This window comes from Xenopus laevis, chromosome 8S, assembly GCF_017654675.1.
Source record: "Xenopus laevis strain J_2021 chromosome 8S, Xenopus_laevis_v10.1, whole genome shotgun sequence".
NCBI classification, from domain to species: domain Eukaryota; kingdom Metazoa; phylum Chordata; class Amphibia; order Anura; family Pipidae; genus Xenopus; species Xenopus laevis.
In genome coordinates this window covers 4558210-4585556 of record NC_054386.1, presented here as the reverse complement: position 1 = coordinate 4585556, position 27347 = coordinate 4558210, and the positions used below count along the sequence as shown (strand labels likewise).

Genomic DNA, 27347 nt, shown 5'->3' with positions numbered 1-27347 from the left:
AACTGCGGAGCGCTGGCGAAACTACACCTGGCGAAGTGCGGCGAAGTTACGCCTGGCGCAACTACGAATCTTAATGAATTTGCCCCATAGAGAGAAATAACGTTTTGCTTTATGAAATTGCCCCCTATAAACAGAAGCAGTCTTTTTTAAGATTTGCTAAAGCATGGTTGCTTTTTTTACATGATAATTTCATGATAATTTCACAGTAGCAAGAGTCTCTAATAGAAGGTGAATGTTAAAAAGTCAGAGTCATTATAAAGCACGTATGATAGGGCTGAACTGAATCCAGGATTCTGCAAATCCAAGTGCCTGGCCAAAATGAAATCAAATCAGTTAAATCACATAACTTTTCGTCACACACAAGGTAATAGCGATTTTTTTCCCCCTTGTGTTCCCTTTTTGACCTTTGCTTAGCGAATACAAATTAGGGTTTCAATTTGAAGGAATCGTTCATGAAAGATTCAGCTGAAACCCAACATAGTGGATTCGGTGCATCCCTAATGTTTAAACATCTCCAAAGGAAAAAGGATTCAGCTTCTAAACAGTGTTGTCAGCCTTCAACCTAAATTATTCACAACACATGAAACATGTGTTGCTTACAATTGCACTAAGTATGCCTCATAGCTCTACAGATGGGCCTGGTTTTGTTTAGTTAACACTAAAAGCTTCTGGGCAACGTGTTTGGCTTTTGCAGCTGTTAAGAATCTTATTCTAGGAAGGACAAATGAAACAACACAACACACCGACTCTAAATGTGAGCTGATCCATGCTCAGTCTAAAAGCAATTCCATGTTCACCCCAAATGTTGGCTTTCTAAATGCTGAATCAACAAAATTCATTTGCCAGGCCACACTATGAAAAGCAATACAGCCGCACAGTCTTTGTGATAGTGCGAAAGAGTCAGTAGACAGATGGGTGTGGATTTTTTTTGTTCTTAAAGGGATACTGTCATGGGAAAAAAAAAATTCAGTTAATAGTGCTGCTCTAGCAGAATTCTACACTGAAATCCATTTCTCAAAAGAGCAAACAGATTTTTTTATATTCAATTTTGAAATCTGACATGGGGCTAGACATATTGTCAATTTCCCAGCTGCCCCATGTCATGTGACTTGTGCTCTGATAAACTTCAATCACTCTTTACTGCTGTACTGCAAGTTGGAGTGATATCACCCCCATCCCTTTTTCCCCCCAGCAGCCAAACAACAGAACAATGGGAAGGTAATCAGATAGCAGCTCCCTAACACAAGATAACAGCTGCCTGGTAGATCTAAGAACAACACTCAATAGTAAAATCCAGGTCCCACTGAGACACATTCAGTTACATTGAGAAGGAAAAACAGCAGCCTACCAGAAAGCATTTCTCTCCTAAAGTGCAGGCACAAGTCATATGACCAAGGGCCGCTGGGAAATTGACAATATGTCTAGCCCCATGTCAGATTTCAAAATTGAATATAAAAAAATCTGTTTGCTCTTTTGAGAAATGGATTTCAGTGCAGAATTCTGCTGGAGCAGCACTATTAACCAATTCATTTTTTAAAAAAAACTTTTTCCCATGTCAGTATCCCTTTAATGAGTTGACTGCCATGAGAAAGTAATCCTGGGGGCAAAAGAGGTTAAAAAAACAAAAAGAAAGAAAAGCATTGCAGATCTGCGCGCTATAGAAAGAGCTTTATTTATCCACAGTTTAGCCTGTGATGCATTTCCCCAGCTTATTTTCATCAGTTACCTTGTTGAGGCGATGTCTTAGGGAACTGCTTTTCCCTAAATGAAAGCCCTGGAATAAATTGATTTTGGGGTGCGACAATTAGTATTTTTGTGTGAAAGTAAAATTTTATAGATGTATGTTGGAGTAGGGTTGATAACGCACAAATTCTTGGAATTAAAAGTGTGTCTATTTATGGGATCTTGAAACACAGACTGCTTCTAAATCAAGAAATATGTTTTTATTCTATCCTGGACGGGCTCCATGGTTCTCTAGACTAAACATTTGGTCCCTACACTCCCAGTTGGTTATGCCAAAGATGCAGGGAAGGAGATGTTTTAAGAATTCACACAACGTTCTGATTTTGCCTGGCCAGCTAAATCTAATGTAAAGACCAAGCTGGATGCCTGGTCAACCCGAGAATCCTGCAGGTGTGCATGAGGAGCTCACTGAAGGAATGTAGTAGTACATTTAGAGAGTATCTAGAATTGAGCTCCGTGATATAAGGTGGCTGCTGTTACAAAGAACTTTAAAGGGATCCTGTCATCGGAAAACATTTCCCAGCGGCCCCATGTCATGTGACTTGTGCCTGCACTTTAGGAGAGAAATGCTTTCTGGCAGGCTGCTGTTTTTCCTTCTCAATGTAACTGAATGTGTCTCAGTGGGACATGGGTTTTTACTATTGAGTGTTGTTCTTAGATCTACCAGGCAGCTGTTATCTTGTGTTAGGGAGCTGCTATCTGGTTACCTTCCCATTGTTCTTTTGTTTGGCTGCTGGGGGGGAAAAGGGAGGGGGTGATATCACTCCAACTTGCAGTACAGCAGTAAAGAGTGATTGAAGTTTATCAGACCACAAGTCACATGACTTGGGGCAGCTGGGAAATTGACAATATGTCTAGCCCCATGTCAGAATTCAAAATTGAATATAAAAAAATCTGTTTGCTCTTTTGAGAAATGGATTTCAGTGGAGAATTCTGCTGGAGCAGCACTATTAACCGATTCATTTTGAAAAAATTTTTTTTCCCCATGACAGTATCCCTTTAAAGGTCAGGAGTCTATTTCTGGTATGAAATTAAATAAGTAGCTATCATAGGGATTTGCAAAAGAAGTGGTTTGGCAAGCAGAGGAGTGTTGCATTGGAAGAAATCTGGAAGAAATTTGCTGGCACCTTTATAGCTTTATGAAATTATAAACCACCGTTATCGTGCACATATAGATGAATAACTGATGAAACCATTATCTGCTGAATAATTGTTAATCTGCTATGAAGCAATGCATATCAACCAGAGGGGAAAAAAATCTACATTTACTCACAGGAACTAACAAAGGAAATAAATGAAATAAATAAAATGTTCTATAAGGTAAATTATATGAAACATGTTTACCTTGAAATTATATTCGTCCTTTAAGAGCAAGCATTCAGTCAAACTATAAGCAATACAAGGCTTTTTGAAATGCGTTGCATAAATATAACATTGTTTTATACTTTATCTGTCCATTTACTGTCCTTTTTAAATATTGATGCTCCATTCCACATGACCTGATGTGCTCTTCACAAATCACTAGTGATGCACAACTAATAGTTGGCTGCCACATTTAATGACACGCTGGTTGGCCCAAACATATGGAGCGATAAAATGGTATCTGTCCATTCAGGTTGGGCAGGTCAGCCTATGAATGTTTACATTAAACCTGGCTATACAGTTAAAGATCTGTGAGGTTGGCGAGGTTGCCAAAAGAGGAGATCTGTCCCAGATATGTCCACCTTGAGGTGAGCAATAACGGGCTGATCGTTAGACCTTCAGGGCCCAATCAGATCACAACGACAGGAATACAGGCAGTAGGAGTGAGGATCGCATCGCCCACTGATATCTGCCTGACTTTTGGCCACATATCTGATGCGGAAGCTTGTCGGAGGGCCCCATACACAGACCAATAAGCGGCTGTCTGGGTCTGTCGGCAGCTTTTATCGGCCCTCGTATGGCTACCTTAAGGGCAAATCTAGAAGTCAAGCAATCCAGAGGCACACAGAACTGATGCAAGCAAGGAACATCTTGCACATTTATTGCAGTATAGCAGTGCAACATTTGGGGGTCTGGCCCCTTTATCAAGCATGCTTGATAAAGGGGCCAGACCCCGAAAACGTTGCACTGCTATACCGCAATAAACGTGCAAGGTGTTCCTTGCTTGCATCTGTTCTGTGTGCCTCTGGATTGCTTGACTTCTAGATTGGATTTGGGGTTGCCGGACCTCTACCATTGTGCACCAGACAGCACTGAATTATCTCACACTAGGGTGTGCAAGAGCCAGATTTCTCTTGGATACCTTAAAGGGGAAGGAAACCTCGTCGGCGCTAACCCCCCTCCCCCTCCCGTGTATTGCCCCCCTCCCTCCTCCCCCCTGGCCTACCCCTCCCGCTGGGCAAATGCCCCTAACTTGTTACTTACCCTTCTGCGCAGGTCCAGTCCAGGGAGTTCACAGGCGACATCTTCTTCCACGCGATCTTCTTCCTCCTTTGACCGGCATTTTGGCGCATGCGCAGTAGGATCGTTTCGCCGGTACGGATCTACTGCGCATGCGCCAAAAGTCACGCGCATGCGCAGTAGATCGTACCGGCGAAACGATCCTACTGCGCATGCGCCGGTCAAAGGAGGAAGAAGATCGCGTGGAAGAAGATGTCGCCTGTGAACTCCCTGGACTGGACCTGCGCAGAAGGGTAAGTAACAAGTTAGGGGCATTTGCCCAGCGGGAGGGGTAGGCCAGGGGGGAGGAGGGAGGGGGGGAATACACGGGAGGGGGGGAGGGGGGTTAGCGCCGACGAGGTTTCCTTCCCCTTTAAGGGCAAAGACAGATGGCGATTTGTAGCTGCAACTTTTTAAAAACAAGAACTTCGTCTTATGATCGATGCGATTTAGCGGGTGTAAGTTAATGCACAAGTCAACGCAATGAATAGCAAGACACTTGTGGCATGGCGATCAGTTGCTGTGACTCGTTTCAAAAGTCACACAAACAAATCGCCATTTGTGTCTTCACTCCTAACACTTCTACCAGTTGCTTCATCTCTAGCGTTGTCCCTATTAACATACAACCATTTAACTAATCAGAAAGCCAATGCAAATATCCGTTAATTTGGTGACCTTACCAAATTAATGGATCTTTAACTGCATGACCGGTTTTAGAATCTTGGGAGGAGATAAAAAAAAAAAAAAAGAGGCTTTGAAAATAATCTAGAACAATAGATGTTTAACAAAGCAGATGTTACAAGCAGAAGCACACCTACAGGAACAGCAGAAATTGTTGGCCATAAATACCCGAACCCTTCAGAAAGCTCTGTGCATGTATACATGTATAAAACAGAAGTACATCTATTTGGTCCTCTGCTACTGTTTACATCAGTGATCTCCAACCAGTAGCTCGTGAGTAACATGTTGCTCTCCAAACCCTTGGATGTTGCTCCCAGTGGCCTCAAAGTAGAGGATTATTTTTGAATTCCAGGCAAGTTTCGGTTTCATAAATACCAGGTGCATTAGGTGCACTACCAAACAGAACCTAAATGTAGGTTGACAATCCACATAGGGGCTACCAAATGGGCAATCACAGCCCTTATTTGGCACCCAAGGAACATTTCTTATGCTAGTGCTGCTCCCCAACTCCTTTTACTTCTGAATGTTGCTCACGGGTTCAAAAGGTTGGCGATCCCTGGTTTACATCATATAATATTTTTTTTTTAAAAAAGTTAATTGTGCCTTTAATCTTACTTTTGGTATCCAGCTGAGCTCTATACTTTTCAAATCCCTTAAGTCGCACCCGTTCTCCCAAAAGTTGAAGGAATTCTTCAAAGGCAGGTCCTGCTGACTCATTATTGTACATTTCCTCCTCTGTACTCTGGCCGGCTTTGCAGTACATGATGCCCACTTTCAGCTGGTAGCTTAGCTGGAGAATGACAGACAATGTGTACAACTTTACAGAGAGTTCTACAGATGGTATTTAAGGTAAGGCCACATGAGGAGATTCGGGGAGATTTTGTCGCCTGGCGACTAATCGCCTCGTTTTTTGCGTGACTCAGTGAGGCAACTTCAGGCGACTATAGAAAACGCATCGCCGCATGTGCATTAGCGCAGGCGACTTTTCATTCTAGCCTATGGGGAAAAACGCCGAGGCAGTTCGGGGAGATAGTCGCGCAAAAGACGAGGCGATTAGTTGCCAGGCAACAAAATCTCCCCGAATCTCCTCGTGTGGCCTTACCCTTAAAGTTCACAAAAAGACTTGGGGAGCACTTTTACTGCAGAGGTTATCAAACAATCTAATTCTCAATAGTTAAAGTAATTAATGTTTCATCAGGAGAGACTGGAGATAGAAATGTAAAACTTTTTAAGTTGTAGTCTCTATAGCTGGCGGTTTTTCATTCTAGCCTGGCGGGAAGGTAGGGGAAGGCAGTTCGGACGACTAATCTCCCCAAATCTGCCCGTGTGCCCTTACCCTAAGGGCCCACACTGTAGACTGTGAATTTAAAGTTCTAATAATTTATATAGAAAAACAAACAGGTTGTCAGTGCTCTTTGTAGTGTATTCAGCCAATTCAGCTCTGATTAGGGCCATGAATGGGAAAGTAATTAGTGCAGGACTGAAGAGGTGTTGAAAGGAAAGCAGTTTTCAGCAGAAATCAAAGGATCTGTGTCAGGTCAGGGTGACTAATTCTGAATTTGTGCTCTATACTTCCAGTAACAAGGAATAAACACAGGAGCAAAGGAACTAAGTATGCGCTTTGTTTACAGGTACAAAAAAATAATCAGGGTTAAAAATTTATTCCACTCACTGGGCATTTTGTTTAAAATAAAATCTACACATAACACAAACATATGAATGGGCTGATGGACAACCAGTTATCTAAGGTATTTATAGCGGGAGAGCTTTACCTACCCTTTAGGGTCAGTGAACACAGGCAGATTCAGGGAGATTACTCGCCGAATCTCCACGTGTGTCTCTGCCCTAAAGGGTAAGTAAAGCTCTCCAGCAGTAAAAGTTTAGATAACTGGTTGTCCCTGTCAGCAAAAATCAAAGGATCTGTATGAGGTCAGGGTGATAATTAGCTTTCCCTATACGCTTTCCCCATACGATTCCCCTATATGATTCCCCTATATGCCAGTCACAAGGGAAGGGCCAAGTGTTTGAGGCCTATGAGCTTCATGGTATATCGTGCAAACGTTTTGCAGCCGTTAATACACCAACGAACCAATCAGCTCAATTCCACTAAATAACGCATAATAATGCATTAAACATCACCCCCGAGCATAAAGGTTTCGCACCATATCTATTACTGTGCCATATCATATCATGAAGCCATTGAAGAAACGTGTTAAGATGGCCATAGACGCACAGATAATATTGTACCAAACAAATTTTCGTCCGATATTCGTTGCGTGTATGGTGGAAAATAAGCCGACCGATATCGGCAGAAGACTTGGATATCGGTCGGTTCGTCGATCGGACTGGACGGAAAATTTTGATCAGGTGCCTTTGAAGGGACCCAAACATCGGCCATTGTTAGTGCTGAATGGTCAGATACAGGTAAAATTCTATTGTTTCTATATGTATATCTGACCCTTCAGCTCTACACGTGTGTATTGAAACCAACGATCTTTCTTGGAAACATCTTTTCCAAGAAAGATCGTAATTGTTACGTCTATGGCCACCTTAATTCATACATACAGACATACAGACATACAGACATACAGACATACATACCCCTTGCTCATCCAGCTTCAGCAGTTGCTCTGTGACTTTGGGAGTGTTGAAGGCCAGTCTGAGACACTGAACATTCAGCTCCGGAACAATGTGCTCAAGGACTTCTTTAAGGGGTAATGCTCGAGCGGTGCCATGTTTTGCAGTGGATGGGACGGCATCTTCCAGCACAGATCCTCGTAACGTCATAAGCTTCAAATAAACAACACACATTTTATCCAACTAACAAAAGCCACATATTTGCTGTTTTCACGTCACATTAAACGGGTTTTAATTGAATGAAAATTTAAATGTAGTGTTGCCCTGCACTGGTAAAACTGCTGTGTTTGCTTCAGAAACACACACTATAGTTTATATAAACAAGCTGCTCTGTAGCAATGGCGGCAATTGAAAAAAAGCTATATGGCACAGGATAAATAGTGGATAAAAGATAACACCATTATGTTCTACAGAGCCTATCTGCTGTGTAACCTGAGCCTTTTCTCCTTTGAATGACTGCCCAAATTGCTATAAACTATAGTAGTACTTATCTGTTATCTACTGTGTATCCTGTGCTTGAATGGCTGCCCCCATGGCTACACAGCAGTTTGTTTATATAAACTATAGTAGTACTTATCTGTTATCTACTGTGTATCCTGTGCTTGAATGGCTGCCCCCATGGCTACACAGCAGCTTGTTTATATAAACTATAGTAGTACTTATCTGTTATCTACTGTGTATCCTGTGCTTGAATGGCTGCCCCCATGGCTACACAGCAGCTTGTTTATATAAACTATAGTAGTGTTTCTGAAGCAAACGCACCAGTTTTACCAGTGCAGGGCAACACTGCCTTTTTTTTTTATTATTTTAAAACACTTTCCCTTTTTTACGTTACTCTTCCTTTAAGATATATTCCGTATTACCCCAATATGATGAAACTGCAAGTTTATCATGCTTGATTCATAAAATAAAGATGACCATGAACTCGGCCACAGCTGAGTAAGTGTGCAGCCTGGGTCAAAACAGCAGCCAATCTAATCTATATCTGATCAAGACCCAGCATGACCAAAGGCCCCCCATACACGGACCGATAAAAGCTGCAGACAGGCCGAGTTGGCAGCTTATTAACCCGTCTGTCGGGCCATCCAATGGGCTTCCCCGAACGATATCTGGCCAAATCTCCATTGGGCAGGTTGAAAAATCCAGTCAGATCGCGGCTGCATCTGTACGTTTATGCGGTCCCACGATCCGACTGCCTGTTTCAGATGCATTATGATCCGATCGTTGGGCCCTAGGGCCCACGGTCGGATCGGCCCGATATCGCCCACTTCAATGTGAGCATTTCAGGAAGAGATCGCCAAAGAGCAGATCTCTACGTCTATGGCCACCTTTAGAAGGCTGGAAAATCCTACTGTAAGAGGACAGCATGAAGATGATGGTGGTATATAATAGAGAGAGAATAAGGAATGAAATGTTTACCTCACTGGATCTGAAGATTACACGATAGTTGTACTGTGGCCCATTTTCTTTAGCATCTTCCAACTTTTCTCTTCGCACGCTCACAGCAACTGGACCTAGGTTCTCATCTGAGCCAAAGTAATTCCAATGTTCTGCAAACAATAATCATATCTTGGAAAACTAATTGTATTGGACATAGGACTAGAGCAATGGATTATCTGGCAGCTCTGTATGGTGGGCTATGAAACACTGCCCTCACCCAGTCCTTAAATTAACAGCATTCAATTTGAGAATTTGCCTTTAACTTTTACTCATTTTCACTTAAATAGTGCATAAAAAATAACTTATAATAATGTAGAACCCACATTTTTTTAGGGGACCAGATAAAAATAATTTAAAATCCAGTAAAATGTGAAATTAGGGAAATATAATATATTGATTGATGGGTCCACAAAATATGGTAAAATGAGGGAAAATTTAAAAATCAGGGTATGTAAAACGGAGGATTCACTGTATAAACAGAACATCTTAGAGTAAATAATGTAAATGAAAGTGGACATGTTTCCATTGTCTACGACATTACTCAGTAGCCTTGTCAAAAGAATTGCACCCCATTTATAATCAACATCTAACAATTGAAGATCTGTAGATGCCCAGGAAGATTGGCTAATCTAAGGTGCAAAATATGACAGCTCCTATTCACATAAGCGGACATTCAGATCTACTTTTTAATAGAAAGGGGGGGACTACGAATTTTTAAACAGTTTCCTTTATTTGCACGCGTGCTTCCAGTTTGTAAAACTACTTTCTAAATGGAGTGTATTCACCTTTAAACTCCCATTCAATACATCCATAAATTACACAGTCACAAAAGAGCAACTTTATCTGGGTTTGTAAAATAAATATACAAAGAGAGGTTACATATACATAATGGAAGTCTTAGGGTCAGAGCAAACGCTCAGATTCGGGGAGGTTAGTCGCCCGGCGACAAATCTCCTCTACTTCGGGCAACTAATCTCCCCAAACTGCCTCCCCGCCGGCTAAAATGTAAATCACCGGCGGCATGGCACTCCGATCGCTTTTGCTTTCCGAAGTCGCCCGAAGTTGCCTCACGAGGAAAACGAAGAGCTCCGAACGCCATCCCGCCGGGCGATTTACATATCTTGCCGGTGGGAAGGCAGTTCGGGGAGATTAGTCGCCCCCGAAGAAGAGGAGAATTGTTGCCAGGCGACTGATCTCCCGAATGTGAGCGTGTGCCCTGACCCTTTAAGGGGAATTATCGTGAAAATGAAAGTTTAATATAAGCTTCCTCATACTAAGTAAGAAACTTTCTAAATACAATCAAATAAAAATTCTTGCAGATGAATTAGAGCTCACTCAAATAACTGATTCCAGTACAAACAAAATGTAACAAAATAACTGCCTTTTGCACAAATCCTGCATGTAGAGAGACATGATGTCTGGTGAGTTTAATAGAGTGAGCTCTAATACATCTTCTAGGCAAAAGGAGCCCCCTATAAGATATATTGGATCATTCATCTGACACCCAACTCCTGCATGAAGAGAGAATGAAGAGAAACAGATGCTGAGAGAGGAATAGTGAAGATAAATTTGATTATTTCAGAAACAATGCAGAATTTTTAATTGATTATATTTAGAAAGTTTCTTATTTCAGTATTATATTTTAAATTTCGCAGTTCCCTTTTAAGTCCTTCCTCCATGGCTCAGTGCGCCGGAGGAAAGACCAGTGGAGGTCTAAAACATGTTTTGCCCCACATTCTCTTAAAAAATATATAGCACCAATGTTTGGCAGTTCTCCTGTTGAAATATTTTGTTGTACCCCAGAATAATACAGGAGTAATGAACATGGAGAACGTTTATACAACACAATGGTTTATTGGTCTGGTGAGAAAAAATATTTGAAAGTCCAAGCAACCACCTACAGTAGAGCGGATGCCGTGAGATGTATTTTCAGAGATGTGCAAATAACGCAGTTTTTGAGGCATTTGTCATGTACTAAAGGCAGCGATAATGAAAATAAGAATTTTTACTTCCTAATCATTTTAGCTGAAAGCTGATGTAAAAATGTCACTATTGGCACAGCTAGAAGAAAGAAAAGGAATATTTTAAGCAGAAACGGCCCTGAACGTATTTTCAATTTTGAAATCTTACATGGGGCTAGACATTTTTCAATTTCCCAGCTACCCCGAGTCATGTGACTTGTGCCTGCACTTTAGGAGAGAAATGCTTTCTAGCAGGCTGCTGTTCTTCCTTCTCAATGTAACTGAATGTGTCTCAGTGGGACATGGGTTTTTACTATTGAGTGTTGTTCTTAGATCTACCAGGCAGCTGTTATCTTGTGTTAGGGAGCTGCTATCTGGTTACCTTCCCATTGTTCTTTTGTTTGGCTGCTGTGGGGGAAAAGAGAGGGGGTGAAATCACTCCAACTTGCAGTACAGCAGGCATCATGTCGGATACAATGGAAAATAAGGTAAGTGCAGCGTCTGCATCCGACAGCCGTGTCGGATCAACGATGCAACACCATGCGAGATTCCGATTTCTTACGTTATTTTCCGTCGCATCCGACTTGATGCCTGCGTTTTGGCGCAGTGTGCGGGAGGCGGCAGAATCAAGTGGAAACTGATCATCTAGTTCTACCCTAAGGGGCAGATTGATCAACGGTCGAGGTGAATTTTCGAATGAAAATTTTTTTAATTTCGAGCTATTTTTTGTGTACTTCGACTAGGGAATAGTCCAAATTCGACCTATTCCTTCGACTTAATTTGGGTTAGTCTTTTTGAATTCGAATTTCAACGTTTTTTCAATTCGAAATTCAACCCTTGATAAATATGCCCATAAATGTGTAGGATTTGAGAAGCATTTAGAGGTTATTGTGGATAAGAGACTTTGCAACTGTAGGCAGTGTCCGGCAGTGCCTACTAAAGCTAAAAAAATGTACAGTCATGTAAAAAAACTTCTATTTACTGTGAGGGCAGTTATGTTGTGAAATACCCTGGCAGGAAAGTAACTATGTTATGTGCAAGCTGATACAATTGCAAACATTTAAATGTGAATTCAGTGAATTGCTTGTAATTAGAGAGAAGTAAATTAATTACGCAAGCTTGTAAAATACTACAAGAAACTAGGAAATGTGGTGGTTCATTGAAAGAGAAACAATTTGTTAATGTACAGTTTCATTTAAAAATGCAGCTAAAACAGGGGTCAGCAACCTTTACTATCAAAAGAGCCATTTTGCCCCCTCTTCCACTAAAGTCTGGAGCCGCAAAAAACATGACAGCTTATAAACTTTTAACTTTTTTTTAATTTCAACTGTTACAACAGTCTTTACTTTGCGAAAGATTCGCCCACTTACCGAACCGAATCCTAATTTGCATATGCAAATTAGGGGTGAGAAGGGGACAACATTTTTCACTTCCTTTTTGTGACAAAAAGTCACGCGATTTCCTTCCCTGCCCATAATTTGCAGATGCAAATTTGGATTCGGTTCGGCCAGGCAGAAGGATTCGGCCAAATCCTGCTGATAAGGGCCGAATCCCAAACCGAATCATGGATTCGGCGCATCCCTAAAATATATACATTTCTCTTTGTGCCATTTGCAGTTAAATACTAGATACCGAAGGTTCTGCCAAGGTCAATATGGTACAGCAAAAAAAAAAAAATCTCAAGATAAAGGGAGTGTGGGAGTAAGAGATGATGAGAACGAAAGTATTAGGGGTGAACTCACCTGCTCTCTTTTTTAAAAGTAATTACTACATAGTTTGGGTTAAAAAGAAAACAAAATAATCCCCAGTGTATGTGTGATGTTTATCTATATCTATCTATGCACATTCATACAGACATAAAGTTGTGTTCAGAATAGCAGTCCACCATCACTAACCTGATCAATCAATCGTGTATTTGGTCAAAATTACTACATGGCAAATAATTTACTAGTAGGTGTAGTAGAGTAATAGAAACCCAACAGTCATGACCTGCTGCTGATTCTGTAAATATTGCAGAATCAATATTTAGTGATGGTCTGTGTGCTGCCTCAGAGATCACCTGACCAGAAATACTGCAGCTCTAACTGTAACAGGAAGAGATCACCTGACCAGAAATACTGCAGCTCTGACTGTAACAGGAAGAGATCACCTGACCAGAAATACTGCAGCTCTAAATGTAACAGGAAGAGATCACCTGACCAGAAATACTGCAGCTCTAACTGTAACAGGAAGAGATCACCTGACCAGAAATACTGCAGCTCTGACTGTAACAGGACGAAGTGTGGAAGCAAAAGAAAGAGCTCTGCCTGTTAATTGGCTCATGTGACCTAACAAGTATAGTTTGTTTGATATGTTTGTGTGCACCATGAATCATATGATCCCAGGAGGCGGCCCTTATTTTTTGAAATGGCAATTTTTTATTTATGATTACCCAATGGCACATACTACTAGAAAAGTATATTATTATGAAAATGGTTTATTTACATGAAGGGTTTTACATATTGCTGTTTTATGCAATATCTTTTTATAAAGACTTACATTGTTTGGGGGGTATAGTTTTCCTTTAAGTAAGGAAGGAGAAAATGTTGTGCTGCTGGTTATAGTGCAATTTTGCTGCTGTGTAGTATATGGATTGGATTGGGCATCAGACACCTCTCTGGAACATACACAAGATTTAGGGATGATGCGAAGCTTGCCTTCATAAGAGTATCTACAATCTGCTGTGATTGGGAATTTCAAGGCTGAAGGATTAAAAATTTTAATAATTTATATAGCGTTTATTTTGCTTGAATAACGCAATAGAAAAGGATTTGGAATAATTTCTTACGGTGACAGGTCCACTTTAAGGATGGGTCCAAAAGTGAGGCCTTAACAGGGACCTATAAATGTTTTCATCCACCAAGTTAATGGCCTTTTTTATGCAAGATGGAACTTTATTTGCTTTAGCAGCCGATGAATGGCTCTGTCTATGGCTTTGTATATTGTTTCCACAAAAATCCCCAAATTGTTCACAATTAATGAGACCTCCATCACACTATATACGGTGAAAGAAGGTGTGCACAACCCAAAACGTATATTTTTGGTATGGCTATCATAAGCTATCATTGCAGCAATAATTAGTGTGTACTGGGCCCCTTTTCATCCATAAATACTGCAACCACTGATGTGGCCATACATCAGAGAGACACGCCACCAGAGGGAAAAGCAATTCTACATACCGGTACATGTAGGGTGTGCTCTTATCTCCAAATTGTCACTGAACCTCCAACACACTACCATTTAGTATATAATTCACATTTATGCTACTTCTACCAAAGCTGCATTAATCAACATTTAACCTCATATGCCAGGTTCCGGCCTCCTCCAGGGAACTTTTGCGGATGACCTTACATTGAGCAAAAACAAGACAGTACTTACAATACCAACCGCAAGGTCGTTAACGAACAATTAAAAAACAAAGCACTAAGCACAGACTCCTGAGGAGTTCAAGTTTAATAAATATACACACAGCTGAATCAAGGTGCCAAACCAGTCTGGAAGAAAGTTCAGTTCCAATTCAAAAGGAAAAACTGAAGTTAAGACTTAGAAGAGATCTGCTGTTTACATAAGCCGGAATATTTGACAGGAAAAATTGTCCATAAGCCAACTGTTCCCACCTGCTTTGTATTGCTATTATTTCTATTCTTATTTCTTGCTACACACTTGCAAATATAGAGCAGTAGAAATTCGCTGTATCTTTGATTTAAGCAATACCTTTCATCACTAGCAAGTTCCTGAGAACACACCCAGTGCATGTGCGCTTGATCCCTTTAGGGAAACATATATGGCTGCCTTCCAAACCTCAGAAACCACAATGTCATCAGAATATGATTTAGCAACTTCCTTCTTTGTTGACCCTTCTAGTTATCCTTAAATATTACTGGGAAATTAGAAGATTATAAAGGAACTAAAGATACATCTAACTTAATTTATTTTTATGAGAAGGTGAGCAGGGACCTTGATTCTGGGATGGCAGTGGATGTGATTTACTTTGCTAAAGCATTTGATACAGTGCCACACAGAAGGTTACTGGTTAAATTAAGGAATGTTGGCCTGGAACATAGTATTTGTACCTGGATAGAGAACTGGCTAAAAGATAGACTACAAAGAGTGGTGGTAAATGGAACATTTTCTAATTGGACCAGTCTTGTTAGTGGAGTACCTCAGGGCTCTGTACTAGGTCCCTTGCTTTTCAACTTGTTTATTAATGACCTGGAGGTGGCCATTGAAAGTACTGTTTCTATTTTTGCAGATGATACTAAATTGTGCAGAACTATAGGTTCCATGCAGGATGCTGCCACTTTGCACAGTGATTTGTCAGAAAACTGGGCAGCAAACTGGAAAATGAGGTTGAATATTTATAAATGCAGGTTATGCACTTTGGCAAAAATAATATAAATGCAAGTTATACACTAAATGGCAGTGTGTTGGGAGTTTCCTTAAATGAGAAGGATCTTGGGGTCTTTGTAGATAACAAGTTGTCTAATTCTGGGCAGTCTCATTCTGTGGCTACTAAAGCAAATAAAGTTCTATCTTGCATAAAAAAGGGCATTAACTCAAGGGATGAAAACATAAGTGTGTCTCTTTATAGGTCCAGTCCTTAAGAGGAATATAAATGAGCTGGAGAGAGTGCAGAGACTAAGTGCAACTAAACTGGTTAGAGGGATGGAAGACAAATTATGAGGGAAGACTGTCAAGGTTGGGGTTGTTTTCTCTGGAAAAAAAGACACTTTACAAGTACATTAGAGGACATTATAGACAAATAGCAGGGGACCTTTTTACCCATAAAGAGGATCATGTACCAGAGGCCTCCCCTTCAGACTAGAAGAAAAGAACTTTCATTTGAAGCAACGTAGGGGGTTCATCACAGTGAGGACAGTGAGGTTGGGGAATGCACTGCCGGGTGATGTTGTGATGCTGATTCAGTTAATGATTATAAGAGCGGCTTGGATGATTTCTTGGACAGACATAGGGGCACATTTACTTAGGGTCGAATATCGAGGGTTAATTGACCCTTGATATTTGACTGTCGAAGTTAAATCCTTCGATCGAACGATCGAAGGAATAATCGTTCGATTGAACGATTAAATCCTTTAGAATCGAACGATTCGAAGGATTTTAATCCATCGGTCGAACGATTTTCCTTCGATCACAAATTGGCTAGAAAGCCTATGGGGGTCGAAGTAGCCCTTCGACTATCGAATGGTCGAATAGTCCGACAATTTTTAGTTTGAATCATTCGATTCGAAGTCGAAGGACGAAGTAGCCAAAAAAAATTGAAATTCGAAATTCGAAGTATTTTTTATTCTAATCCTTCACTCGAGCTAAGTAAATGTGCCCTATAATATCAAAGGCTATTGTGATACTAAACTCTATAATTAGTATAGATATGGGTATATAGAATTTAATTAAAAGTAGGGAGGGGTGTGTGTATGGGGCTGGGTTTTCTTTTGGAAGGGTTGAACTTGATGGACTGTCTTTTTTTCAACCCGATTTAACTATGTAACCATGTAATTTCTCTTGTGCAAATAACAATAGCAATTGGTCTCAACATTGTGTTTTAATGACATTACTGAAAACATAGGTACTGTACTTTGCAGTTTGCTTCCAATATCTCCAGCCCCTTCTTATTTACTGAGCTAACAAATTATTTCTGAGGTTATCTACTTCTAAACTGCAGAGACATCAAGGAGTGTGGGAGTAACTGACAACTGATTGATCAGGTTAGTGATGTCAGACTGCTATTATTCTGAACACAACTCTACATATTTCCATTATTTATTTATGAAAGATGATGCAACATAAGGTGAGAAAAGCTTTTTGGGTAACTAGTGACAATACTGAAATTCCAATAAATGTCTTTTTTCATTTACGTAGCAAAAAACCTGGCATCAATGCAAACAATGCCTGAAAGATATACCGCTTTGGAACAGAAAGCAAAAGAATTAAATATAATGAAAACAAGTATGGACATTATATATATAAAACTCTGTTAATCAAGGTACAATTTAACATGCACATCGCAGTTGTCTCTTTCTTTCTCTAGATAGGAATTTAGTGACTTAAACAATTAAACATTTTAACAACTCTGGCACAAAGCCTGCATGTAGGGAGAAAGGTTGTAAGAATACCTTTATTACTTGAGAAGTGGCACAAAATGCTTTAATCTGTATAATTAAAACCAACATCCATATTATAAGTATTATTGATAATTATAATTTTTTAATCTCTCATCATAAAAACAGATCAGTTTCCAAGGCAGCACTGGAAATAAGGAACTAGTAATTTATAAGCAGGGTGGAGGAGGGTGTGACCCATTTTGTAGCTTTCACTACAGAGTAAAATAGGAGTTTGCTTGAGTTTTATTAGACTTCAATATAATGTCACAAACATCCAGCACAACACAAGACAAGGAGGTGTTGGCCTAATCTGGTGTGATACAAGGATTATAATCAGAGTGGCATAAAGCAATACCGTAAAATATTCCACAAAGCTAAACTGAACACAATTCCTTGCATTCTTAGTCAGTAACATGAACTGAACTGGAAGTTATTTTTTACTAATCGGAAAGTGAAAAAACTTTCAGTTTGATCACATCGGGCCATGGATGAAGTCTTCTCCGTATGGGTTTACATGGGACATCTATGCCAGGCAAATAACCATTGGCCCTGCGGTAGGGTTAAATGTAATTTTTTCATGACAGGATATGTTCTTCCATGCAGCTCTGGGAGCCACAATATCTTTACCTAGTTAGATGTATTTATTGTGTCTCATAAAGTAATATGTACAATGGTTGTGCAGTTATATCTGCCACAATCACTGATCTTACAGAGAGACTAATGAAACAAGTGTTTTGATTCAAGAACTCAGAACAAGGCAGCTCTTTTTTTCGGAATCTCAACAACTGAATGGTTGTTACCTGAGAAGTGCAACAACTCAAATGAAAAAATTCCTCAATTGTGCTATACTTTCGGTTATAATAGTCCACTTGTCTACAATGACTATTGTAAACATTATGTTACCAATAATATTCCATATGAATGCTAGTGCTAAGAAAACAATTCAGAAAACCCAATAGGCACAGATGATGTTGTTTGATGTAAAATATCTAAAAAAACAACTTACCTTTTTGATAGAAATACTTCCGAAAATAATAAGCACCAAGATCAACATGCTCAACAATGTATCTTTTTGCTCGGTCAATGTGCAGAACTAGGTTTTCTTTGGGAACCTCCAGAACAGCCAAACCAGCATTTGCACAATGTGAGCTCAACGTAGACTCAAAAGAAGAATTTTCACATCCAGAAAAGGAACCAGAATTTGATTTTGTCAAGCTGACCTTCTTTTCAGACTCTCCACCCATCTCATTCCGGAAGTATGGGCAGCTCAGTACCAAGTCATTGCTTTTGTCATCTCCTTGGTCCATGGATTCTTTTGGGTTTAAATCCTCTGTGCTGCCTGTTGGAGAGTTAAAACTCGAGGAGTGTGACAATGGCCCAGCAACAAGAGATGCGGCAGCAGCAGCAGCAGAAGCACCTGTTGTTGTATTTTTTCTTTTGATGACATTTTGTCTATTTATGACGACTTCATTCAAATCAAACAGAACACTCTGAATATCATAATGTGCAAAACATTTAGGGCAAGTCCAAGGTCTGAGGCTATCATCAGAACGGCTATCTTCTATATCGGAGGACTTTCCTAATTCTCCTTCCCCTTTGGCATTACGCAGCTTGCGAAAAATGGAAGAGTCTCCAGTCTCTGATTTGGAACGTCTTTTAAGTTGTTTTTCTCTATCCTTGAAAGCTCTATGCCCCTCCCTCTGACCATCTATAACATCCAATGAAAAGCCAGATCCTCGGTTTCCACTACTCAAAAGCAGTTCACTTAGTTTTGATGGTCCATGGGCACGGTGGTCAGATTTTTCGTTTTTGTATCCTTTTAATAAGTCAAACAAACTCTCCCCTGAAGTCCCCTGCTTATCGATTGATGAGGTACTGCCGTACTCTCTATGTAATGAAGGGCCTGTTTTAAAAGTTGGCGACATACACTCTTCAAAATTATCCATATCAAATTCACTTATTGTAATATCACTGTTGCTCCGTTGCCTTAGCCTGCGAACTACTTTTCTTGGAGAGCTAGCGCTGGAAAAACCTTCAGGGGAAAGAAACCTTGAGTCTAAACTTTCAGCCTGTCTGGTTTTGTTTTTGAGGGTATTCTGTATACTCTTCAGCATAGCAGAATCACTTGAATTCATGCTTGACATGCTAACTTGACTACTAGGACTACATTTAACAGACACAGTATCAATACTTGTTGTTTCAGCATCCTGACTAGTCTTGCTTGCTTCTTTCACATTTTCTTTTCTAGGAGGCCAATCTGCAATTCTTGCCCTTACACCCATCTTAGGAACACCAGGCGTAGCAGATATATGATGGGAACTTTCACTGCGTGGTGGCCCAACAGGAGACATTGCAGATGAACCTAAGCTACCATTCTGTGACCTGAAACGCCTCATATAAAAGTCATCTGAACGAGCTTTTTGTGGTCCATCTGGTACAGCAGTTTGGATTCCACTTGCAACTGACCTCTCAGTCTGGGACCTTTTCAAACTGGTCATGATCTGAAAATACTCTTGAACTTAAAACCTTCCAGAATAAAACACGCCCATGTTTGTTCTGTACGAGGGTCTCCTGGAGAAAATACTCCAGAAATTGCACTGGTTTCATGAGATCTGTAAAGGTGAAGATAGAAGGAGGGGAAAAAAGTGTTTTTTCTTAGTAACTTGCATGGAATGCAACAGCTGTCTTCATTTTATTTGTGTTTTCCAGAAAGACTTCCTTTCCAGGGTTTCTGAATCCAGATTTGTCAGGCCATCCAAGCAATGCCTCTAACCAGTGCAACCTAGAAAACATAATTTATAGTTAGTATTTATTATAATATGTTTAAAAATTATCTTTAAACAGTCAACCACATTTAGGTCTAACATTAGGACATCCAAAGGGTACACTTTACTACTGATAAAGTCATCTGCTTTGTCTTTTTTATCTATTGGATATCTAACCCTGGGTAGCAGTATAATGGTAGTAAGGACAGCGTTGCCATCTTCAGTCCTTTCTGGTGATCTTTTATCCGGCCCTGGGGGCACACACAGTAGAAAAGGATATTTTTTATTTTTTTTTGGGTCAAGTTACAATTTTACTCTATTGCACACGCACACACATTGAAGGGTGGTTTTAAAAGATCTCTGGAACCAAAGATAACACAGATGGAAGGCATTTGATCTGATTGATTACTAACAGCAATCCTTCTTCTAGTATTAATGCTGTGGTCAAAGTTTTTTGTTAATCCCCTATACAATAGTGCCCAAAGTGAAACATTAACGGATATTGCATTGCACAGAGTATCCAGTTTACCTCTGTATATTCCATGTTAAATTATAATGGCGGGAACAACCTAGAAAAGACATCTTATCAATGTATGGAAGTAATTTTTTTTAAAAATTCACTAATTGCAGCCAATGAGTAATTTGTCAAATTCAGAATGTTCAAATAAATTAAGGTCAAATTAAGTTGGTTGAAACAAAGAGAAAGTATAAAGGTACATGTGTTTACCGAAATATATCATGCCAGAATGGGGCCTTTGATGAGCAAGGCTATAAAAGGAGTAGAAACTCAATACTACTGAGAAAAGTCAAATCGGTTTTTGGTCTGTGAAGCTTATATATATATATATATATATAAAATAAAGGGATAAATTGAGAGTAATGTAACCCTGAGCTATAAATGATGATAAAATAGAAGTAGAAGATCTAGCAGTTTTCTTTTTTAAGGCTATAGCAGTGCTGCACGGCACTTAGCAGTGTGGATTACTGGTTGGTAAATGAAGAATCCAACTGCTGGTCAGGGTGGGGACTGGGCCGGCAGGACAAGGGGAAAAATCCCTTTGAGCTTCACCAACCCAGGCCCGCTCCCTCTCAGATCCAGAACATAGTGCGCACCTTTGCTGCCCCTGGTTGGAATGCAAGTGAGGTGCGTGTAGGCAAGCTCAAAATATCATGACTGGCATGTGGCAGCCAGGGGTCCCTTAGATGACAGGCTCAAGGCACTCAGCAATGTTTGTAGATAGTGAGATAGCGCCTGTAAAGTGAGAAACCCACAGTTGTCAAGTCTCATGGGACATTGAAAAGTGTGCCTGGGCCAAATCTTGTAAATTATATCCTTATAAACGGTGAGTTCTGATGTCATTGGATTCACCGAAACTTGTGTATTATAATAAATAAAGTACCCCCAGTTGCAAAATATGAGGATATTAGAAGTTACCTTGGAGTTCCATGACCTGTATAAAAACACTCGGCCTTCGGCCTCGTACTTTTATATGGTCATGAAATTCCTCTGTAACTTATACTTATATTTTACAAGAGGGGGTAATTTATTCACTATATAATACACAATAGCCATGAATATAACGGTGAGTACTGATGCCATCGGTTATAAACGGTGAGTAGTGATGTAATTTTTGTCACATGACTCAAAACTTGTGTATTATAATAAATAAAGTACCCCTTGTTGGAAAATATGAGGATATTAGAAGTTACCTCAGAGTTCCATGACCTGTATAAAAAACACTCGGCCTTCAGCCTCATGCTTTTATATGGTCATGGAACTCCTCGGTGACTTATAAGAGAATACATTAGTGATTAATTGTACAGCAAACGCAGCCCAATATTTAAGCTCCGCACCAAAAAACAATGTCACACTGTATATGTGATATTTATTATACACCCACCATTGGAGGAAGTACACAATCCAAAATAAGATTCTTACGTTTTTTATTTAGTTGGAAGAACTTATGAAATCTTGTGACATCCTATTGCACAGATGACTCTGCCATATGCTTTGGTGGAAAAAAAAATTAAAGTAGGACGACATAATACCATCCATATGTCTTCTATGGTGACATAAAATATATGCTTATATAACATAGCAATAATAAAAAAAAATCTGTATTTATTACAGTTTCATATGTAGCTACAAAGTATACACTAAAACTCTAACCTAGTGGGTGTTTGTTAGGTTTTGGAAATACTTGGTAGGGGTCCCCAAGGTGTGTAATCATAGGTTATATAGCTTGGTTGATTAGCAATAAGTCTGATTGCATGTTGCACGGCTAATTGAAAACCAATGCAAATATTTTCGCTACTACAAGTCTGCCATTCAGCATCTGGATTTTACACGTGGCTTGTATTAAAGGCATATGATGAAAATTTAAGGCATATGATGAAAAAAGTAAGTGCATTTTTACATTGTTACTTTCACTTAGATTTACCATTAATCTTTTGCAATTGGGTACCTATTAACATTAACCAGATACCCCCCTTATTTGGGAATGCAGACAACATAGGCACTGCATGGTTTCATCTAAACGATGAACGATATTGCCCTACAATATGCATTTAGGCTGATCTTGAAATTAGCCTTAATATTTTGTTAATTATTGTCTTCTGTGCAAATATTTGGTATACAACCTGAGTATATGCCACAGGGCTGACTAAAAACAGCCGTTTATGGTAGAGTCCTGTGCGGAACCAATTTCTAAGACCTGACCCGAATCCGCATATTTACCAACTTTGAACTGCTACACGACTCGGAACCCGCAACTGCCTAATCCATAACCCGACCCACAACCCGTCAACCACCATCAAACCGGAAGTGATGTTGCTGCAAACCGGAAGTGACATCATCACACGTGCCCGATAGTCAGGACAGAAGCGCACCATGTGATGTAAGAGTGCTGTGCCAGAGGGGAGAGATGAGTGGAGGGAAAGCAGCAGGAAGAGACCCACAACCTGACCCACGTCGCGCGACCCCCGTGTCTATACTCACACCTGAAAAGCCTATCTCTAACACTTTCTCTAAGCCCCATCATAAACAGATCAGAGTAGAACTATTTGGGGTTGCCCTTTATCAAAAAAATGCCTTCCCTTTAAAGGAAAAGATAAAACAATTCTCAGTAGTGTTTAAGTTAAAAGTATTCTGAAAATGAGGTTCTTCTTTCTTGGCACATGGCCATAGGTTTCTCAGGGAGATTTATATCACTGCACATGTGTGTATATATATATATATATTTAAAGAAGCTGTATGGCATCACAATGGTCAATATGGGAAATGAAATTAATCAAAATAGAAGAATTCAGAGCTGGGAAGTTTGCCTTATTAGGTGCTGGAAACACAGGATTTATGTCCGGTGTCTCACTAAGATAGAGGTTACTGGCAACTTCTGTAACAGAACTGGCAGTTGAACCCTGGAGTGGTATGTAGCACACGATGATTTGTAATAGCCCTTAATACTGTAGGATCTTCAAAGTCTAGACAAGGCACAGACATACACAAATGCAAACAAGCAGTCTCACGTATAGCCACTGACAATGAAAAATACTACGGCAATAAAGAAATATATGTCAGTCTAAACACACCAGCAAACGAACTGCTGAATTTTTATGTATTTTCAGCATATGTTATATCCTAAGTATTCATTTCTGTGAGCTGAACATCTCAGTTTAATATTTTAATGGCTGGCACATGCAATCTGAGGAACGGGTACTGCCCCCCACTTACCTCTCTGGCACCTCACTGGAGTATTAAGACTGTTCTAGGGCAGGAAGCAGCCAACATCAATGCATAGAAATCCCATCAATTCACTCTACTCCATAAATGGATGCTGAACACTGCTTTTTTTTACATTTATATGAAATTTTTAATCAACTCTCTTTTTGAGTTCACCATGAATTTTTTTTTTGTATCAATGTTTATTGAAAATTTTTCAAACAACAAAGAAATAAATCGGGGTACAGAAAAAAGAAAAAAGGGGAGAGGTGGTATTGCACACTTCCATTTCTATGTAACATACATCAATAGCTAACATACATATGCATGGTATCCATTTCTACAACTCATTCCACCTACTTGTTTACACTTTGCTTTATGAGTCTAATATCTGCTTATATTCTTCTGTTTCTCTGAAGAGGAACCATCATCATCATCATCATCATCATCATTTATTTATATAGCGCTGTCAAGATACGCAGTGCTTTACCATCATCTAAGCCAGTGATCCCCAACCAGTAGCTCATGAGTAACATGTTGTTCTTCAACCCTTTGGATGTTGCTCCCAGTGGCCTCAAACCAGGTGCTTATTTTTGAATTCCTGGATGCAAGTTTTAATTGCATAAAAACTAAGTATAGTGCCAAGTAGAGCCTCCTGTAGGCTGCCAGTCCACATAGGGGCTATCAAATGGCCAATCACAGCCCTTATTTGACACCCCAAGGGACTATTTCATGCTTGTGTTGCTCCCCAACTCTATTTACATTTGAATGTGGCTCAAGGGTAAAAAAAGGTTGGGGACCCCTGAACTAAGCCATATATCCATAAAATTTGTTTTTCGCTGGGCAGTGAAAGAGAAAAGCTCTTTAAATCTGGCTAATTCTTCAACCTTAAGGAGCCAATCTTTGGGGGTTGGGGGGAAGCAGATTGAATTTCTTTATTTTACAAAAAAAAAAATATATAGCATGTTTCGTTTAATCAAAGTCTCAAGAACACATCAAGGGGCATATTTATCAAGGGCTGAATTTAGAGAGTTTATGGGAGTTTATAAAAACTCCCATGAACTCGGAATTCAAAAAAAAGAACGAACACTCGAAATTTAATAAAAAATTTGAATTGTTTACATTCGGGTGAATAGGATTAGACTCCAAATTGATTGTAGGAGGTCTAAACACCAATTCAGCAGGCTTTAGATGGTGAATAGTCAAATTCGAATTCTTAACGAGACCGTACATGATACATTTTGAAATCTGAATCACATTTTTTTTGTTTTAAACTCAAATCAAATTTGGACTATTCCCTAGTCGAATTAGACTTAAAAACTCGAAATTTAAATTAAAAAAAATTGAATTTTCAATTCGACTCTTTATAAATCTGCCCCCAAATGTCTGGGGGAGAAAGGGACCCAAAAAGTTTACTGTAAATTTAGCTCTTTAAAATTGGTATGTAACTTCTCCTTTAGAAGGCTATTTGCCTCCCATGCAGAGATGTCACCAAAGTCAGGTGCTTTGAACAATGTCAAAAGCAGCAATGGACGAAACACCAATGTCTGACTGGGGTTGTATAACTACAACTATCCTGTTTTCTGTGGGACAGTCCGGATTTTGACAGCTAAGCCCGCAGTCCCAGGTTTCTACTGAAATGTCCTGACTTTCTCTTTGACCTCCTGCACCGATGCTAGAGAAAGGTACAAAGTTCCACCCCTTTAATTTGCTATTATATCTCTGAATGAATATAAAAAAAAATAAAAACTCAAAAGAATATTGACCTTCTATTTCTTCTATATTACCCCACTTTTATCTGTAATGCAAAGTATCTCTGCGATAGCTCAAATTTTTTTGAAAGAAATATAAGAGGCTATAAAGCCCTTTAAAAATCTCCAAGAACAAGAATTGCCCTTCTATAAAATGTATTATCATTTATCGGGAAGGCTACATTTAAAGCAGATGTATCCCTAATTTACAATAAATGTGGAGTGAAAAGAAGAAAATAAATCACTGCATCAATTCGTGATCATTTGACCACGAGTCTAATATTTTGTGTTGTATTCAGCTTTTGTGTATAAGGTCCTTTCAAGTAAAGCTGGCTCTAAATCTGTGGCCAAAAATTAACTAAAGCTATTCCCCGCTGGTTAATTTTGTAAGAAAAAACCTGATCGCTTTGCTGAGCACACCGGCATTGCTAATAAAGCAGTGCTCCTTTGGGAGATATTAAATACAGCCAAGCTAAGCAAAGAAAGTCATTTTAAACCTATTAAACCTATTAGCTGCTGGATGCAACAGAGTAAGTTAATTTGGCAGAGGGTAGAAGCACTGCACTTGTCTATAATTATATTAAATGGATAGATAACTGTAATAAAAGATAAAGGGCCCTCTTTCGTTTCCGGGGGTTAAGAGTCCTGCAGCGGGTCGGGTACTTGCAGGTAGACGTTTTGGGAGCAGGTACAGACGCAGGTCACCGGTTCTCCGGGTTTGCGGGTCTTCTCAATAGCGAGTTTTACTCCTTTTTTTCTTGCCCACTTCTAATGATGTCACTTCCGGTTTAAAATGACAGCACTTCCTGTTTCTTGATGGTCAGCGGGTCGCGGATCGGGTTGCGGATAAGGTACTTGTGGGTCAGGTAGCAGGTGTCAGGGGGCCTATCGGCTCCCAGCGAGAGTAGTCAGGACCAAGGAGGAAGCTTAGGGTCAAAGTCCAAGTTCGCGGTATCCAGAAAGGGGTCAGGCGTAAGCATAGTCAAGTTCAGGAAAATGTTCAGCAAGGCAGGCAGCAGGAATCAGAATCAGGGTCAAGCCAAGGTCAGAAAGCAAGAATTCAGGACTTTAGGAACACAATATAGCAATTCCTATATTCGGGCATCGAACCCATGACCTGGAAGTCTTTTTATTTCAACGTTCGTGCCGGTGCATGACATCAAGCCGGCATCAGGACGGATCATGAGTGCCGCCATCTTGATTTGGAAGCCGACGGAGACGGGATCGCCAATGGGTGCCCCTGACAGCAGGTCCAATTGGTTAAGTATGCAGGTCCGGTTGCGGATCGGGTTTGGGTTTAACAAATTGGTTCTGCGCAGGACTCTATACGGAGCAGTCAGAGCAAGTAAATAAAGGGGGAATTTCATACAGTCAGGTTTCATATAAAAAAAAGTACAGATTTATTATTAGGTATAGGAGCCAGATATGAATATGGAGGAGAAAAGGAAAAAAGAACAAAAATAATATAGGTATTTAGTGGGTTTTGTAGTGAGTAAATGGGAGATAAAATGAATCAGAGAAATTGAAGCTACTCCCTCTTTGTTCCTTGCAAGGTAGATAAATTATATTCCCAGTGTACAACACAATTAGTGGTCAGTCAGCAGTCTGATATGCAGGAGGAATAAGTACTACACATATCCATCGTTTTATCATGCATAATCCCATTTTTTTTTCATTATTTGGCTGAAAGTCTCCTTTAAAACAGCAATGGAGTGTGCGAGTGTGTGTGCATTTTCAGCCATGAATTGTATTTGGCCCCAATAGAGTGAATGAAGGTAAATGAAATTGAGGTTAAGTGACAGCCAAAGGTCCCAAATAGTCAATTAATATAGCTGTCATTTAGCCAGAACCCACAAACAAGGTCAAGCCTGACTTGTTTTTTAAGTAAAAATATTAACTGCTGAGGCAAGTGTTAATTGGAATTACTTGAGTGTTACTCTTTGATCAGCTCTTTTAAGGAGCAAAGCCATAAGCAATTAATTGGCAGGACAAAAGGCAAAATCATTTGTTTTAGCAGCAGAGTTAATGGCAAGGCTGACAATAACTCCCACGTTCTCCACAAGACTCTAAAG

The 27347-nt window shown here is 39.8% G+C and overlaps 1 protein-coding gene across 3 annotated transcripts in view; it reads right to left on the bottom strand.

Moving 5' to 3' along the window:
- The window catches only part of sipa1l1.S (signal induced proliferation associated 1 like 1 S homeolog), a 115256-nt gene that overhangs the window by 44909 nt on the left and 43000 nt on the right, over positions 1-27347 (bottom strand). For all 3 annotated transcript variants that reach the window (XM_041574748.1, XM_018232243.2, XM_018232244.2), the window contains exons 2-5: positions 18048-19823; positions 8902-9032; positions 7447-7635; positions 5461-5635 (exon numbers count right to left, since the gene is read on the bottom strand). In XM_041574748.1, coding sequence (XP_041430682.1) covers positions 5461-5635; positions 7447-7635; positions 8902-9032; positions 18048-19539 — 1987 coding nt within the window. In that variant the 5' untranslated portion in view covers positions 19540-19823. The remainder of the gene's footprint in view (positions 1-5460; positions 5636-7446; positions 7636-8901; positions 9033-18047; positions 19824-27347) is intronic.